This window comes from Lepisosteus platostomus, chromosome 12, assembly GCF_059453375.1.
Source record: "Lepisosteus platostomus isolate fLepPlt1 chromosome 12, fLepPlt1.hap1, whole genome shotgun sequence".
Classification (NCBI taxonomy): domain Eukaryota; kingdom Metazoa; phylum Chordata; class Actinopteri; order Semionotiformes; family Lepisosteidae; genus Lepisosteus; species Lepisosteus platostomus.
This window is the reverse complement of record NC_142622.1, coordinates 43,270,834-43,289,391: the sequence shown is the minus strand read 5'-3', so window position 1 is coordinate 43,289,391 and position 18,558 is coordinate 43,270,834. Positions and strand designations below refer to the sequence as shown.

General features: G+C 39.8%; 1 protein-coding gene across 3 annotated transcripts in view; it reads left to right on the top strand.

Moving 5' to 3' along the window:
* osbpl10b (oxysterol binding protein-like 10b) overlaps positions 1–18,558 on the top strand; it is a 75,672-nt gene that overhangs the window by 4,615 nt on the left and 52,499 nt on the right. For 2 of the 3 annotated variants that reach the window (XM_088602091.1, XM_088602094.1), the window contains exons 2-3: positions 11,809–11,984; positions 14,954–15,030. In XM_088602091.1, the coding sequence (XP_088458217.1) occupies positions 11,809–11,984; positions 14,954–15,030 (253 nt within the window). Of the gene's footprint in view, positions 1–5,233; positions 5,751–11,808; positions 11,985–14,953; positions 15,031–18,558 lie in introns of those variants that run through there. The other variant, XM_088602092.1, reaches the window with a different exon arrangement.

Below are 18,558 nucleotides of genomic sequence, written 5' to 3'. Positions count from 1 at the left end.
TGGAGCAAGTTAGCCGTCCATGCTGTTCAAGGAGCTGCCCCGGCTTCTTCCGAACTGCTGTACGGGATCCTCAGATCAGTTAGTTTATTGCTGCCGATTTGGCCAGAAGGACAGAATGGCTTCCTCTTGTCTGCCCTCTGGAGGATAGGTGGTATCTCCTCGGACACCATGCAGGCATCGGTCCGCGACTTAAACACGGACACGTTTGACGTGCGCGTGCCTGCGATTCCCCCCCAATACCTCTACTGAAGTGAGAAACACCGAGTGCATGAAAGGTCATAGTAATTCAAGTCGATCCGGTTGTGTTTGAGTCTTATGTGTGGCTAGTTTCATATAAAATGGCACGTTTTCACTGTGGAAAGCCTCTAGGAGACGGGTGTATTTTAATGCAAAATTGGCAACGAGACGTTCTCTTGAATCTGCTTTTTTATGCCATTTATTTTCTCAAGCCATTTTCCATGCCAGTTGCAGTTGAAATATTTTTGAAGCTGAGCTTACTTGGAGGTGACCTACTTTTCCGCAGCGTTATTCAAGCAGCATGATTGTCTGTGAAAAGTAACTAAGAGTGGTGGAGAAAAAGAAATGTCTCTTAAAATATATATTTTAAAATCCTATTAGATCAAGATTAATGGTATAAGTGACGACATACCTCATAGTGCAGTGACTGAACAGATGAAGACTTTACAAATAAAAGACACTAGCAGGATTAGGCAAGATATTGTGATGATTTTATATGTATATATTAACTAGTTCCCTTCTTTAGGGTTTCTTAATCATGTAATTTGAAAATGCATTGTGTTGCCTGCGTGAACGATCTGTCTGCCGTATTGTACAGCAGCCCACATAATTTTGGGATGTTGAAATGTCATTTTCGAAAGAATCGGAATGTCTCAGGTCGTTCAATCTTTGGGCAATTTAACATCATATGACTGAATGGATGTTACGCTGAGCAGAGGACACAGGAAATTAAGAAATGCCTCTAAACCATGAAACGCATGATAAAACAACGTATCAAAGTTTCAAATGCCCAAGTGATTTAAGACGTAGGCTAGATATAAACAAAATGATGGGTTTCAAGGTAAAAAACTAAAACTTCCCTACCTTTTACTGCAATGAGTCACCACAGTAGTGACTTTGTTACAGCTGTCATGAAGAAGAGAAACACTATGTACGCTAATATAACTTTTATTTTATCCTTAAACTTAAGACAAAATGCTAAAAAATATTCGGTAAGTAAATGGGCCACATTATTTCACAAATGACTTGCAGCATTTGATCTTAGCAAATAAACTTGTCTTTTACAAAGTACTTGCATGTTTAAACCTGTATGTTTAGAGATCCAAGAATTTAAAACGCTTGATGGGATACAAAAAAAATATTGCTTGTCGTAACTGTACACGGTTGGTGCTTGCTACTGAGGCTTCCATCAGAAAAGACTATAAAATGCAATGTGACATTTTTAAATAATAAATGAGAACTTCTTACCAGAACATACCTTATAGTTTTGGCAGGTTAGCCCCATTTAATTTGTTCGGTCATGGATTATGAGCTTTGAGAAATTATGGAGTAATGACTGTCACTTAAAGTAAAAGGCTAAGGGTTGTTTTAGTTTAATCCACATCAAAAAGAGCTACCAGTGCTTTCTGTTATGAAATTAGCATTTTTAAGATGCCCAAAAAGATGCAGTGGATCCATCTGTTTGTGACTGTTTCCAGTAAAACAACAGAAAGCAGGCTGGCAATTTGAATAAACAGCTTTGTCCGTGTAAATGGTTCCAAATGAAACTACAGCTGGTGGAGAAACAGACTGAGAACGGGAGTCAGTTTATGCTGACCACAGCTTGACCACTCTGCAAACAGCACAGAGGAAGGAAGGAAACAAGAATGAAGGTTGTCTTGAAAGTAAGTCGTCCTGATTTTGAATGCATTCTGCTCTTCTTTGTAGACCACACTTTTGAGTATTCTGGTTATTATACAGTACGTGTGTGTTATGCTGTTACAGTACCAGCCTGCTGAGTATAATGCGAAGCAAATTTACAGCTGTCTTAAAGCATTAGTTGGTTTTGATTGTCCACTGGAGCTAATGGGCAGCTTCCATTCCCATGCTAGAGCTGTGATCCTGAGGCAAGGACCAGATTTCACAGCACTGTAGGTAGACTGAGCACTAATGCACTTGAAACACATTCCCTCATGCGGTGCTACTTTTATCACTAATCAGCTTGCTGAAGCTCTAGAATTATTCTTCTTTAACCATATTCTATTTTGTCAGCAGTTTTACTGTTTTGGATACTGTACACAGCGAGTCGTTTTGAGCATGCAGTTGTAGAATGAGTTTTCCATGTTTAATTATACTTTTAAACCATACTGATTAATAATGAATGATGTACTTGCAGTCTCTTCTGGAGAGAGTGGAATTCGATATTTCCCAGGCTTGCACTTTCTCCTTGCAAGCATGCACACAGGAGGCATTTTGTAAGTATGTGTATCTGTAAAATAGGTGCAGCAAAGGCACAGAGCTGATTTTTGGAAAGCCTTTGTGGGCAATTGGCATTCAGTTAGTCCTGAATAGACATGCAAGCACAGTAAAAAGATTTTTTTGTGCAGTTTTTTTTAAACTGGAGACAGTTTAACCTTAAACAAATGTTTTTGATTGCTGTTTCATGAGGTTAGCATCACAGGGATCGTCACTGTCTTGTTGCGACATGAGAGAGAACCTAAAAAGAACATAAAATAGGTTTTCGTTCGGTTTTGAAAGGCACAGAGGCTCTTCTGCACTGTGCTCTGAGAATGCTATAAGTCTCTAAGCCCGCCTGTCTGTTATTAAAATTGAGTGACTGCTTTGTGCTTGGACTTCAATGTGAACTCCAACAAATGACAGTTGCTTTTATTTATTTTTTCTGTGAGTTTCAAAACTTGGGTCCATTTTTCTTTTCCTGTGTACAGGACAAGCCTGCTGCTAAGCACTATTATCCCTGTTGACTTAGACTTTATAAGTCAGCACCATTTCTAAAGTGAACATGTCAGAAATGGTTAAAAAAATCTAAAACATAAAATCTAACTTCTTCCTCTTGTGCGTGGTTTGGCAGCGGGTGCTGGAATCTGTGCATCACGGTTTGTTGTGCAAACGTGGAACACGTTTTGCACTGCAGCAAAAAGCAAACTGGTTCTGTAAATGGTGGCTGAAAGTTTCAGCATGAGTACACCTTTGCCTTGTGTTAAGAATTGGCTGAGCTTGCTTCAGGCCGGCGGAGTGGGGAATTGTGAAATGCTAGTGGCTCACAGGACAAACAGGCTTTAAGATGTGACCTTGCAGGTCTCTCGTTCTTGGTAATGAATATATTTTTACATCACCTGCTTTAAGGTTGCCTTGGCAGTCAGTCTGCTGCTGCCCATGGTTGGTTGCTGTGACAACCGAAGATACCTGTTCTTCGTCAGTGCTGCATGGTATGGCTGCCACCGGATCACAATAAATCGGAAAGCTTTGACAGAGATGTACAGCTTAGAAGAATTATAAGTTATAAATGTTTCTCTATATTTGGTTTTAAATGTGCAGCTATTTTAATGGTATACATATTGTAAAAAGGTGTTTCTTTTTGGTAAAGATTACAGATGACAATTCTGTTTTATCCTATTATTTTAATTATATTTGTATGGGTAACTATAGCTACAAAACCACATCTCTTCATAAAAGTAATCTTTAGGCGACAGTTTCCAACTTTTTCAGGCATCTCTGGTTTTCATGTCAGTAATTCGGAAAAAAGACTGGAGCATGAAATGTGTTTTTGGTTGTTTTTACACTGCTGGCAAAGCAGGAGTAGTGAGAGAGTCAGCAGTTCAGAGATAAAATACAACTTTAAAACCAGTGAAGTCCTGGTGTATGAATCAGTTCCTGTTTGATAGATTGGAGTTGCGCCCAGTGTGCAAGATCAGCTGTTCATGGTCTGACCAGTGTTCTCTAGATTGGCAACTTTGTCCTGACTTTTAATAAATTCAGGAATTACATATTTTTTATTACCAAAACTTAACACAAAACAGTATAAAAAGTATAGTACACCCACAGTATAGCAGAGTATTTTATGTTTGGATAGCTGTGTGGCTATTAATATTCTTTATCAATGGCTCAATATGTATTGTCATCCATTCCAAACATAAACCTGCAAGTGGAATTGTGGGGTATAGTATTATAATTCTATACGTTTGGTGTCTTAGGTGAGTTTCTGTCCATTTTAATGGCTCTTAATGTTTCATGTGGAACTTTATTAAATTAACTTTAATTTGTTGAAAAAGCTAATTTAATTAATGTGAAGAAGCTGCGTTTGGAACCTTAGCTTTGCTCTATAATTTTGCTTTATATACTTTATATTATATAGAGAGCTGCATCAGGTATATCTAATTATTTCTGTGTTACCCTCATTTTTGGGGGGTTTATCTGAACTGTTATATTGCAAAAGAATGAAAACTTTGTAATCAATCAGCTCAAGGATCCTGGGTTGTCTGCTACATGGATTGTGCTAATTCTTCACCTGTGTGTTAGGATTTGCTGCAGTTATTCCCAGATGTTAGGTTCATTGGATAAAATTGCCTGTTTCATGAGGAAGAGGAGATGTGTACTCTACTCATTAATCCACCAGTGACAGGGATAGATCTAGTATAGCAACAAGCCTGGAACAGTTAGGATAACCTTCAGCTAAAGAGTGATGCTGGCATTTAGCATTTAGTGGTACATGCACATGATTTTATAGGTAACTAGAAGATACGTGTATAGTTGATCTTGGTTCCTAATGGTTTTCCAAACTGGGCTTGAGTCTATCCTGGCGTCACTGCAAATGGAAGGCATCCAGGATACCAGCGGAGAGGTGTAACCTAACGACTCAAACACAAGGAAGACGGCAAAACTGGATTGCAGAATTTTTAAAAGCCTTACCAGGAACAATGAGTGCAGCCGCTGTCATTTGATTAATATTTAACCGGCGACCCAGCTGCCTTTCTTGTTGTTGGACTTTGCCTGTCACATCTGATGCATCAGCAGGGCTTTTTCCTTAACAGCGAGTGGGGAGTCCTGCCAGCTCTCTCTCATGCTCTTTGCTGACTGTATTCCTGCACTGGAGGAATATGCTGATAAGGCTTCCCACTGGGGGGAAAAGTGATAATTGCAAAGGGAAATGCACTTTTTTTTTATCTCTGACCACTCAGAATATGTTGTATATTTACAATAGGGTACATTTCTGTCCCCTTGAAATGACAGACCTGGCGTTTTGCTGGCAGGCTAGGACCTTTTAAAATAATTAGTTTGACCATTTTTTGGCGCAGATACTGTATTTATGGTAACGCAAAAAGACAAGATTAGTGCTCGTAAATATAAAGGTCTACGCTAAAAACACACCATGTTAGTTGTGCTTTCTCATGTTGACTTACAAATTGTGGAAGTGATCTGGTAGCAGAACACAGTCCAGAGCTCCTCGGAGTGTGAGATGTTTGTGTCTTGTCTTGCAACATGCTGTTATTTTAATGGCTTTCATCATATGTTTGTTGTCCCACTGGAAAAGTGATATAGTTGTCAGCATGAAGTTTGTCAAAGTTGATACAAAGAAATTGATTCATACACAGAAGCAAAAAGAAAGTGATGGTTGTAGACTGCTTTTTGTGAAGGATTTCACCTCAATAACACTTTTATTCAGGGGAAAAAAAGACTTCATCAGAAAACAAAGCTGCAACATCTAAAGAACAAGAATCTTTCATGTTTTATATTAGGTAGGTATATTATTTTATTTCTATATAATATGAATACAAATATTAATAAAATATATATAAATACAATGTATATAGGTATCATAATGTTATATTTATATAGGTATTATCTATATATTTATTTTTTTATTTATATAGGTATAACCATATATTAGGTAGTACAACAAATTCAAATGTAAATAAATGTAATCTGCCTATTTCTGTATTGATGTAGAATAATAAAATGTATTCAGCTTATGCTTTGTAACAGGCATTCAGTGTTCTGCTGAAAAAAACATGTTTTTATGGCACCACAGGAGAATCCATGAGGTTTGTTTAATGATTGCTGGGATATTTCCCCGTTATCTCCATGTGCTGCTCCATGTTTTCAGCAGTGGATCTGTTAGCATTCACCAGCTGCAGGGACCTGGCCAGATGGTGCAGCTGATGACTGAACCAGCTACTTGGACTCCTGCTCGTCTTTCTTCCCTGATTCATAACTCAACTCATGTTTGGAATGCGCTGTTCTCATTTGAAAGCAGACAACAAATGGACATGGTTGACTTGGTGCATTACGTTGCTTTTAACAAACTACTGTAAGGACTGTGTGTGTCCTGTGATGGACTGGTGTCCTGTCCAAGGTGTACCCCGCCATGTGTTTGTTGTTTGCCAGGTTGGGCTCCTTTTAAACCCTAATACCCGTGTTCACAGACCATTTCAGTTTTAAATGGTGTCAGCCAAGGCAATGTAATTAACTGCCTTTAAAAGGTTAATACAGGTTTCAATAACAATGTCTTACTAATCCTGGGATGTTATGTGCCTTTGAATTCTGTCTTTTTTTGTGTGTAAAAGTTTACATCAGAATGACACAAATGAGTAGAGGCCATTTGGTCCAACAAGCTCGTTCGGTTCTATTTGTCGTCCCATTACTAGTCCTAATGTGGATTAGAAATTTCCTTGAAATTCGCCCAGAAAGGGACGAACTTCCAGACTCATCTTTGGAAAGGGAGGAAATCGGAAAAGGTGATGAAATAACTCAAGGGTTTGGGGAAGATTTGTAGTTTCTTACTAAAGAAAATAACTAGTAGTTTAATACTTTTTTAAAAAGCTACACGAGCAGTCAACTGGTGGCTGTTTGTTATGCGGTTGTATCAGGAATTTTCTATTTCTCATCTAATCTGCGTTTCCAGCTATGCATCTTTCTGGGTGTCATTTGGGACTGAGTGTCTTTGCAGTGGAAGAAATACCTTTGCAAGCGTCGAGGGAAGGTTTCAGCTGGCTTCAAGATACCCGTGTTGCTCACTTCAAATGAAAAATACTTCAGTGAAGTTTTCTGAAACCTGCGTGTCTCACTACACCGTTTTTGTTTTTTATTTTAAGTAAAATATTTAAATCCAACTGTGAAAGAAAAGTCAGAAAAGGATCATTTTTAATTTGAAGTGCACCTTGCAGATGTACTGCAGTTTGTGCAGTCAATATTTCTGCTCAAGAATTATTTTGTTAGTGGAGGGTTTATTGAATATTTCTGTTTGTGCGTAGTGTAAGGAGTTTTACTGTACATTATTAAGCAAAATATAGGATAGTCGGAGATAAAAGATTATGGGACTGAAGAGAAATTATTTCCTTCTTGTGTATCATGACTCATCATGATGTCATTCTCAGTCTGCAATGAGTGTTTAGCATTGTGCCAAGGCTTTGCTGCTGCTCAGACAGGCACCACAAGAAAACAGGTAATGAGTTTGCAAAACGCTAAAGAAGTACCTGAGGAGGTGTGTGGCTCAGTATTGAGCAATACGTCTGTTGCAACAAAACATGTAACAGTATTTTGTTCAGCTGGGTTTAGTTCAGCTTGGGGAGCTGAGACCAAGCAAAACAAAAGCTCTTTTTAGAAGTCTCAGTTACAGGACTGTCCTCCACCGCGAGGGAACAGTTTGAAGTTTGAAATAAGAGAAGGTTTTTTTTCCATCCAAGGCCTCATCATTCATTTCCTAGTAGCACCAGTAACTATAGCTCTTGAAAGATTCTAGTGATTATGTATTATGACATGGTGTGGTTACATGATCTCTGCACTCTCCGTGTTGTTTGCTCTGCCTTTCCTTTAGCAACAGTTTTTTTTTAATCTGCTCTTCACAGAGCAGTTTTTTTTCCTACTTAAACAGCCCCTGAATGCAGAATGGATGTCTGGTGTTTTCATCGTTATAGGTTGCATGATTCGGCGATGTTTCAGATACTTATTGCCATACTGTATCTGTTGTGAGGTAGTGAGGTAACTGTTTTAAAAGTTTATAAAACAATATATAAGACAGGCCTGTGTCAAACAAGAGGTCATTTATGTTATACATAAACTAATCATTTTTAAAGACTTGGAATGTGTGAATTGTTATCAGATTTGTAAGTCAATTTGATTTAACTAAGTCAGAACTGGCCAGCTGTGGTCCTTGAGAGCGAGAGGGTGTTAGAATTTTAATTTCACCTGAACTCTAATCAACTTAATTGAACAAATTGCATGCTCGAGTGGTTGAAATGAATTCATTAGAAATTGTTTTGAAGATGACCCCTCAGTCCTTTGAGATTGTAGCTATCCAAGATCAGGGTTAGCTCCAGTGATAGATTACAGTATGTATGAACTTAAAGACAGTCTTTTTCGTCTATATCAGAAATATTATAGTGCAGATGGTTTTTCAAAACAGTCAGGCTCTTTGCTTGCTCTTGGAATTTTGATTTGTAAGACGCTGTAAGACAGGTCACTTTAAAAATGTTTAGAGTGAATGTTCGATGCTTTAATTTGTAGCAAACTTCCTTAGAAATGAAAAGGACTTTGCCTTCTACATAAAAAAATTGAGATCTTCTACTTTAAAAGACTCTTAATAGAGACTGGAATCTGCTGTACATGAAACACATAATTTAGTTTAATAAATTGCTTTGTCTGCAGGTGTCCACTTTATTTTCTGTAATTTATCTTTAATGTGCAGAAACGTGAGAGGATTCTTTTTTCAGTCGAGGCCAAGCACCTTGAGCAGTGCCCCGTAAACTGCTTTGCCGAACAGATCTCAGTGCTGATGTGAGGAGAGACGTTATAGGATTTATGCATCGAAAGCACTTGTCATGATTAAGTACATGTGCAGATGAAAACGCAACAGTAAAAAAAGTAACGGCAAAACACGTTAGCCACAAATAATTCAGTTTACGCACTTAATGAAGGCCTTATTGTTTAAACTGTAGAAAAATGTCTAACTGAAAAAGGGTCAGGGATGTAGCCTGAGTCCTAATTATAGAATGTTTGTAAGCTGTCTACAGAGAGCACATCCTGCATCAGTGCAGTGCAGTGAAAGTGACTGCCTGTTGCATCAAACAAGGCAGTATTCCTCAGTGTGCTGACCCACTTATCTCCAGTGCTGTCATTCTTAAAGTAGGGAGTTCTACTGCATGAGGCAGAGACCTGATCATGTTTGTCTTAGCAGTATGATCATAGGCTTTAGTCACATTATGTATTGTCATATTCAGTATGTAATGAACTGTGTCCCCACAGACATGCATTAAGTCTTATTTTTTGTCTCTGGCAATGGATAGTCTTGTAAATGCTTAATGTAAATGCAGAGAGAATATGCATTGTATTCCAACTAATGGATTGCCATTAATGAAAAGCAAACTGAACAAGAATACAAATAAACACGTTTGTGGCAGTAGTTTCTAATATGAAAGTACTATTTTTTGCCTGTTATAATTCCCATTTATTTGTAACTGAACACCTATGGAATGTGGGTAGTTCTGTTGAGAACCATGTGCCAACCATTCTGAGTATAGTCATTTTGTGTAGCAACTTTCAAGTCAAGATGTCTCAAAGCACTTTCCAGAGCAGGGAACAAATCCGTGGTCTGTGCTGTAAGTGTGACGAACATGCTGAAAACGCATGGTGATACAGAAAAAACAGCTCATCCTGATTCACAGGAAGCTAGCCTGAAGAAATGTTTTAAAATAGTTTTTAAAGACAGTAGAGGGCAGGAAGTAGAAAGCCACCATCTTGTGTTGCCAGGCAGACACACAACAAGCCAGAAGAGCAAAGAAGTCGAGATGGTTTAATAAGAAGGATCGTAATTCTCAGGTGAATTCTGAAGTCGATCTTACATGACACTACAAACCACTGTAGGGAGGTTAGAGCAAGAATAATGTTCATGTGGGTCTTGGATCTGGCCTTTTGAGGGGTCTTTTATTGTGCCTAGAAGATATATCTAGTGGAATCTAGGTAGATTGAAGACTAGTTTCTCGGCACCTTGTTGGGACAAATTAGGTCATAAATGGTCAAAATTAAGCAGGCACTGGAAGACAACCTTGTAATGACGTGAATATGAAATTACAAACTTGGGTGGAGAAGAGCACCAAGATTTTTCTCCTTGGTGAAAACCTCATCGCCAAGTCCTCAATGACTGTATGGTTGTGCAGTTTGTGTGGAAGTCCTAGAAGCGTCTCCTCCGTGTTGCCACTATTGAAGTGCAGAAACATTTTTGTGCGGGATTTAAAATACGACAGACCCCCCTTCAAGAGTAGTGACATCTAGACCTGCATCTGCCTTAATCTTCACCTAATCTACATGTCATCAGTGTAACAATGGAAGTTAACTCCCGATGGATGTTCTGGCCAAGTGGTAACGTAGATGCAGAACAGGACCCAGAACTGAGCCGTGTGGAACACCAGATGTCACTAAACTGGTGTCAGAGGCTCAATCACAAATATGCCAATATAATGAGTATGTATTAGAAATGTAAGACTTTATTGGTGTGAGTGATTATTTCCAGCGCAGAAGGAACAGTATGTCCAAAGCTTACCCATTTTTCATGTATAATAATGCTGCAGTATTTGCTCACTGCTTCAAGGGCTATTGAGCACTTTGTTTAATTCATGGACTTGAACATAGTACAAATAAAACAACTGTGAAGCTACAGAATGTGCAAGAAAATGTACAAGCCTTAGGAAAACGTTTTTAAAAGTATGTGTCTTTAAGTCATTCCACATGATTTTCTAAATGATAAAGTAGAAATGTAGGAGAGAGGGAGGCCATCTGGCCCATCTAATTAATTTGTATTATAGTAGCTAATTAATATGAGGATCTCGGACAGTTTTTGAAAGACGAAATTCCTTTTCCTGTAACTCTGTGTCAGGAAGTGACCTGATCTCTGTTTTAAATGCACTTCCTGTTGGTATCTGTTTGTGTTCTCTGGTGACTGCATCAGGCTGAATTGTTATAAAAAAACAGTAAACGTTTCAGCCATCCAAAGCATGACAATTTTTTCCACGTATTCCTCATTCTCAGTGCGAAAGGACAAGGCACCAGTGCAGAAACTTCTTTTAATTAAATTTCTTTTGTGTTCTTGCCTTCTTACTAACCTCATTTATTTCCATCAGAAAACTCCAGTCAACTCCTCTCTTATCCATTATTTACTTAGAAAGAAGAGATTAATAATGATGATTCATTGTATTTAAATAATTACGTTTCTTCAGTCTATTTACTTATCCCATGTCCTTAAGTCCTGGAACAAAATAAGGCACATTTCTCTAAATCTCTATTCCACATCTGCAGTATACTGTATCACTTTTTTTAAATTTAGAGAGCAAAACTGTGATGTGTATCCCCAACGTGGGGACACTGCACAGTATTGTTTGTTCTTATCGCATGTAATGTGGTATCAAGAAATCCACTCAACACGTCCCCTTTTCCTTCAATCGTTGCCCGCATTGGGTACGTGCGTCTTATATTTCTGATGCCAATCTTCACTGATCCTGGGTTGCATCGCCATGCCATATTCTGTGTAGACCCCTCTCCATTGCTTGACTTCCATCACACTTGCTCATCGTTCCAGAGCAGCTCGTGTTGTACGCCTGGAGGTTTCTGTAGGAAGGGCTCTGTTCCTGTGCTCAAGCCACAGCATCAAGGCGATGTACGCGGCTGTGAAGCCCAAGCAGAGTGTATGTTCTGATGCCCGTGTACCCAACAGCCAAGCCGGTTCTCTGTGGTTCCCGTGTGTCCACGGCCGCGTTGCGCTTCTCAGCGCCAGCTCTTGCCTCTCTCTGTTCTGTTCCCCTGCAGGTACTTCGTGCTGGACCTGGAGGCCCGGGTTCTCCAGTACTTTGTCGGCGAGCCCAGCAAGACCCAGAAGCCGCGGGGAGCGCTGCCTCTGGCCGGGGCCTCGGTGTCCCAGAGCGATGAGGCTCCCCACATGTTCGTTGTTTACTCCGCAAACGGCGAGCTCTATAAGCTCAGAGGTACAGCAGCAAGAGCATGCGTTTCCGCCTCTTCATCCTCCGCTGTCCTTCTGTCTGTGTGTGTGTTCAAAAAGGGAATTTCAGAAAGCCTAGTTGTGTTTTAGATCTAGACTCAGGTGCCCAGGTATAGTAGTGTATTTTGCGGTGTCTTTGAAGGGCAGGAGTGCACTGTGATGCAGTGTTATTTCAGCTATGACAATTGTTACCCTTTCCGAAGACAGCTGCTTCCACCCGTAACCAAACTTCCTAACGCCTTCAGGCGGGTGTGTTGTAGGTCAGAAGGGCTCTCCTAATTACTCGCCCCTGCCAATAGCTGTCAGATGCATTTGCTTACAGTAAGAAGAAGGTCCACATTGATTTACCTCTGGAGTCGGAATGGGAATTGGATATTGACCTTTGTATTATCTGGGATCATTCCCTCTGGGTTAGAGCTGAGTGATTGAAGCCGAAGCTGATCACAGCTGACTATGAAATGGAAGACGCTAAGTGTGGAATATGGGAAATAATTCAAATTGAGAAGTGCACTAATATGTGAACCCATCTGACGAAATCTGATGGGCTGAATGGTATCACTCTCGTATATAAAGAGCTATATAAAGTTATAAAGTATATACAGTTAACACCGCCTCCAGTGAGTTGTGTTGACACTGGAGAGGAATTATAGCACAGTGGAAGTGGACAGGTGCACTGAACAAACAGATGTTCCCTTTTGCCCAGCTGCTGCTGGTCCGAGACTGGGCTGTGTTGCTTCACTGAGGAGGGACTCTCGGAGGGTCTCCGCCCATGTGGTGTTGAGCCCTCCGGCCTGGGTAGGCTAAATCTGACCCGGGCCGTCTGGACTGCCAGAGCATCACCTGCTCCTGAACCCGGCCAGATGCCTGTGGTCTCCTAGGGATGTGGGTGAGAGATCCCTCTCTCTCTGATGTCACTGCAGGCTTTCTTCCCAGGGCAGAAATGATGTCCATTTTTTTTGTCAGAAGTGATGTATACACATTTTTTAAAGTGAATGTTTTTTATCAAAACTTGACCATCTTGCTAAAAGATAAATGCCATATAGGGTGAGCATGTACTAAATATTGACCTGTTATTTCAGGAAGACTGGGTGAGGTTTTAAACATCATTTACTGTGCCTCACAGGAGGTCTAGATTTGCAGAACTGGGGCTGTTGTGTTCATCACACTCATACAATATAAATGATGTGTAGAAGATTTGTCCAGCTTTATTAGTCTGATAATCTAATCAATTAAATTATCATGCTGTCCCCCATTTAAAGAAAAGCAGTTCTAATTAACAGGATAATCCATAATCCTGAGCCGTGCTCAGTATGTTTTCATTTTTATTACATTTGCATAAGTCATCTGGATGGGTTATTTCTCTTTTTTTTTTTTTAAACCCTGCAAAGCAGTTTGAAATAGTCAAAGGTACAGCTGGTATAGTTCGGATGAGTATGAAAGGCTACTGTATAAGCATTTTAGATGAGGAGTTCCTTACAGAAAAGCATCAAATGAAACATTCATTTAAAATAGATCTAGATGTACCCATAGCAATTCCAGGAGGCCTGTGGTGAGTGACAACAGTGATTATGGGTCATTTAAAGAGGCTCAGGCTGAGGCGTCTGGTTGAAAAATTGTCCATGCCCCTTCCGTAGTTTTCTGATTTAAAAAGCTGCCATTGCAGAATCTGAGCTCTGCAAATAGAGCCCATTTAACATGTAATAGCCAGAGTAGCACCTTATAAGCACAACCAGAAATGGTGTATTCATTTTCTTAAGTATTCATTTTTGAAAGACCCCAGGATGTGAAATCACCTGGGAAGACATTTTATGACCTTTACGTTTCTTCAGACTTAGTGGTTCCAGTCACTCATTTGTATGGCACTGTTTGCTGTTGGCAGAGAAACCCAGCTTTAAGTCTGAACATTCATTAGTGCTTCAGGTTGTTGCAGGAGTACCAGACTTTTATAATTTACAGGGACCATCATTGCGAAGATGTTGTTCTTCAAAAAGTTGCAGCTGTTCCTGGTTTATAAATGTCACCTGACCAATTGTCTTTCACCAAGGTCATGTGACTGAGGGTGGCAAGTCAGTCCCCATTGTCACATGACCTTGGTGAAGTTAATTTTTTCATTGAAAAGTTTAAATGAAACAGTTTTGTACAGCACCTCCTATTTACAGTCGTGTAATGGTTCTGATGACTTTTAAGGTTCAGAAAGGGACCACCATTCTTAATTATCAGTGCTCATTTGTTTATTGTGGACATTTCATTTTCCAGATATCTTATATTCCAAGATGTCAAATCTGTCTGTCCTAAGGTTTTTACACATGACTTTATGCCTGTCCCATGCTTGTTTTATTTCTTATCTTGACAATTTCCTGACTGAATGCATGTAGGTCTCGTGAAGACTGCCCTGAAGGTGTAATATTTCGGAGGATTAATAGTGACCAAAGTGTTAGTGTCGTAGATCCATATTCGAATGCAATGAAGCACTGCCGTTCTGACAAGACTGCCAAGGAAAGTGTGAAAACAAATGTTCTGACAATAACACTTCGACTGCTCGGGGAAATATCAACAGGTGCCAAATGAAAATAAACTGATCAATTGCAGGAGCAACATTGGCAAGATTGAGTAAACTTTGAGTCACAGTTTTCCCACTGTTTTTCTTTTGATAACAGACCTTTTTGTGTTTGTCTGTGGCTCGCTACTCTAATAAGTTCGTCGCAGAATTCCCGTGGTCTTGACTAATGTCCATCTGGAACACCTCTCGGTGTGCTTCACCCCGGAAGGACGCGGGCCGATGCAGCGATCTGCTGTCTGGTCGGCCATGGTGAGGGCCGCCTGGGCGGAACTCGTGAAGATCGCTTGATTGATCCTCTGCGTTAACTTATTTAACTTATTTCCTCGAGTGAATCCTCTGCATTAACTTCCTCCTTATTTCCTTGAATGAAGATTTCTCCTCTCGTCTTCCTGTAGCTGCTGATGCCAAGGAGCAGCAGTTCTGGATGAGCCAGCTGCAGGCCTGTGCCAAGCTCTCCGACAGCAGTGCCAAGGTACAGTCTGTATTGCAGTCAACACGTGGCGACCTTGACATGACACAGCCTCACACGCCCAGGGGAGCAAAGCGTTTAGCTGCCAGGCTGATTAATCCCAGAAGTTTTGACTGACGCTTCAGGAACAACATGCTTCTTTGAGGAATGAGGCAAGACCTGCCAGATATTGTGTAAATGCTGGTGAAGTAGCGAGGATGTCTCTTTGCATTAAAGAAAAAAACGACAGCAGAAATTGTTACGTTCTTTTAAGAAAGGGGGAATATTATATCTTATATCATGCTACTAAGAGGCCCTCCTAGCTCTAAGCCCCATCTCATCCTTGATGCACTCATGCTAATCTGCTTGGTCTCTATTTGCATCCTTCTGAATCGTTTAATAAATTATTGCAAGAATATGAAAATATTCACAGAACATCAAATCGCGGAGCTAAAGGAGATGTTAATTTAAGGGGAGCATAAGGCCATGAGATGTTTATTTAATGTAAAAGGGATAGCTTTAAATACAGTGTTACGCTTGTCCAGCACGTTAATTTCATGGTTTGTTAATGCAGCTGTGAATCCGTCAGATTGATACTTGGTAACAGTTACTTATTTTTTTGTATCCTGAAATGTTCAGAAAGTTAATTAATGATGAGAAGGTAACATATCTGAACGATTTTCTGGAATGGTCAAAAATTGACACAATTATCTGACGGCTAACCTTGGCAAGCAGTGAAGAGGAAGTGTGCTCTAAAGCAGCTTTAGATTCTCGGTGAAATTGATGGGGGACCTGTAATCAAGGCCGATAATCCCGTCACACAAGGCAATGGAGAAGTAATTCTTCTTTTTAAAATGATAAACGGTTTTAGTCTTTAGCCTGCTCTGATGAGACCAGGAATGTCATCGCAGTCATCCTGTCTGAAATATATTAAACCAGAGTCCAGTGGCCCTGTGAAAGTGGTATAAAAAGCCTTAAATCAGGGGTTCCCAGTACTGCAGTCCTGTAGGACTCTTTACCTGCTGCTTTTCATTCCAGCTCATCTTAATTGCACAACTGAAGCCTTAATGGCACAAACAAATTGTTTGAGTGGAATATTTTACCAGTTGTTTTTTTTTCTGCTTAGTGGTTGAGGTTTTTGTTTTACTTAGGAAATGCAACAACGGGAAGTCCGACGAGTATGAGGGCTGGAAATAATCAAAACATTCCAATTAACGCTATAATAAATAAGGTAATTAAGGGGTAAACTGTGTAATTAAAAGCACAGCGGAATCCATACCTGCAGGTGCTTGGTTCTCCAGAGCCAGGTTTGGAAACTTTACATGGATGGTTAATCTTGACAAAGTCATTGACATTTCATGCAAGCGTTTGCTTTATTTAGAAGCAGAACAACTACAGACATCTAAGTAACAGACCTCACCAAGATGGATTTATGACTCAGGGTTGGTTATGTCATGGAAAGCCTTTGAGTTTAAATCCAGTGCTAATGATTGTTTAAAGTTAATTAAAAAAAAACTGTAGCCAGGAGAAGAGATGCACAGAGGGAGATAATGGCTTCTATATGACAGACTGACAGGCCTGTTTTAAATGTGTACTTGGAATAAATTACAAAGCTGTCTATTAATAAGATGGAGCACAGCTTTGATTATATAACCCTATGAAGCTCATCCTTGCCGTTTACTGTTTGTTATAGGAATGACTTCTCAGAAATCAGCTGAAGACTGACCAAGTTTTCTGTCCGTGAGGTTTTGACTTCTATAAACTGGGGATCCTGTAGTTCGTCCTGAGTGTGCTTCCATTCCAGCTGAAAGAACAGTTCAGTGCACTGAGCATGTGAGCTGGTCAGATATGATTAGGTGAACCATTGATTCTCTCTGGGGTATTAAAAACCACCACTGAGCCTGTGACCTATTTTACTTTTCAGTTTCCATTCAGAGCTCTTAAATGTGTCACTGAAATTTGGATCTCCACTTGTCGTGCTCAATGCTATTTTTTACAAAGAAATCCAGGCATCAGTATTTTATAAATTAGAATGGTCTTTTACTTGCATTGGAGATGAGATTAAGGAGAAATGCTTTCCCACTAGTTTTTCAGAAGCCTCTCAATTTAAGACGTCCTTCCTGTCTTGCTGTGGTACAGATACATGCCGAGGCATGACGGCACATCATCTTTACAATATAAAAAGAAGATACTCCTGAGGTTTTTTTTACATTATCCTTTCTACCAGCTGTGCCACACTTCTTAGAGATAAATCACATCATTTTAGAAATATTTTTTTTCCTTTTGTATTTAGACTCTTTCTCCCAGTTGGTGAGAAAGACAGACCAAACGCACCATTCTAGATCACACACTGCAGCTGTTTTTAGAGCACTAGACTCCCTTGCTATTAGAAAGCTTTTATTTTAATCAGCTGTTAGGGGTATAGTTCTGGTTACACATTTTTCTCTTTGCCCCATCGTTTATCAACAATGACTGTGGGAGCATTTTTTATTATTGCACTTCTGTGGTGCTGGATTAGTTTTCATTCAGTTAGGTAAGCTCTCCCCCTATGAAGTCCCACAATTTCATCTTCACTGTGGAGGGCTGCACCTCAGGTTACAAGGCTGTCATTTTGAAATGGCAAAATTGCAGTTGCTTCTACTCAAAGAGTTTTGAGCCGTGTGCCAAATTGCTTATCTCCTGAACAGGCAGAATTGGATTTTTCACAGACATTTGGCAGTAAATTGATTTGCTGTTGGATTTTTCTTTGTATGCTGCTTTCCTGTTAGCTTATCCTGTGTTTTTTCCAGTTCTTTGTCAGGGCGTGAGTCAGGCAGACACACTGAATCACCTCCAGGAGTGCTGTTAATGTTTGTGTAAAGAGGAATTTGTTTCACTGTCATTTGGAAAAGGATAGGAGGACAGCAAAAATTCAGCCTTCCTTCTGTGGCATTAACCCGAATGATGGCAGGAAAGTGTTTTTGGGAGACGTAGCTCGCAAAGAAGAAACAAAATGTTCTTCGGTGTGTTTGAAATCTCTTTTATTTTTAAGATAACCTTAATAACTACTGTGGCAGTCTGCATCCGAACTCCTTAACTTGGGAGTAGAGAGTGTGTTAACTGGGACTGTGAAGGTGGAAGTTGGAAAGGGACTTCTTCTGCCCTGATCTTCTGTCTCTCGTGACTGTCAGTCTGAAAAGAGCTGTTGATGGTAATCATACTTTTATAAAACCATCGGAGATTCCAGTTTGCGTTTCCATAGTTTCCTATGCAGCATAAGGCCACCACATTCTGACGGTATACTTTGTTGGAGTGTAAAGTGACTGGCATTTGGGCAATTTCATCGCTTTGATAATGCATTATTTTGGGCTGGGTGACTTAAATCATCTCTGTGTTAATTGAGTCAGAAAATCAGCTTAATGAATTCCTGAAGGGGGTCTCCTAAGAATGCTCAGCTGGTGAAGGCTGTGTGCGTACCATGGGAGTAATCCTGTGTAATATTATAGTATCTGCAAGATCTTGAAATATTGTAAAAATAATTGACTGATCTTGAAGAATTAGAAAGTGCCTTCA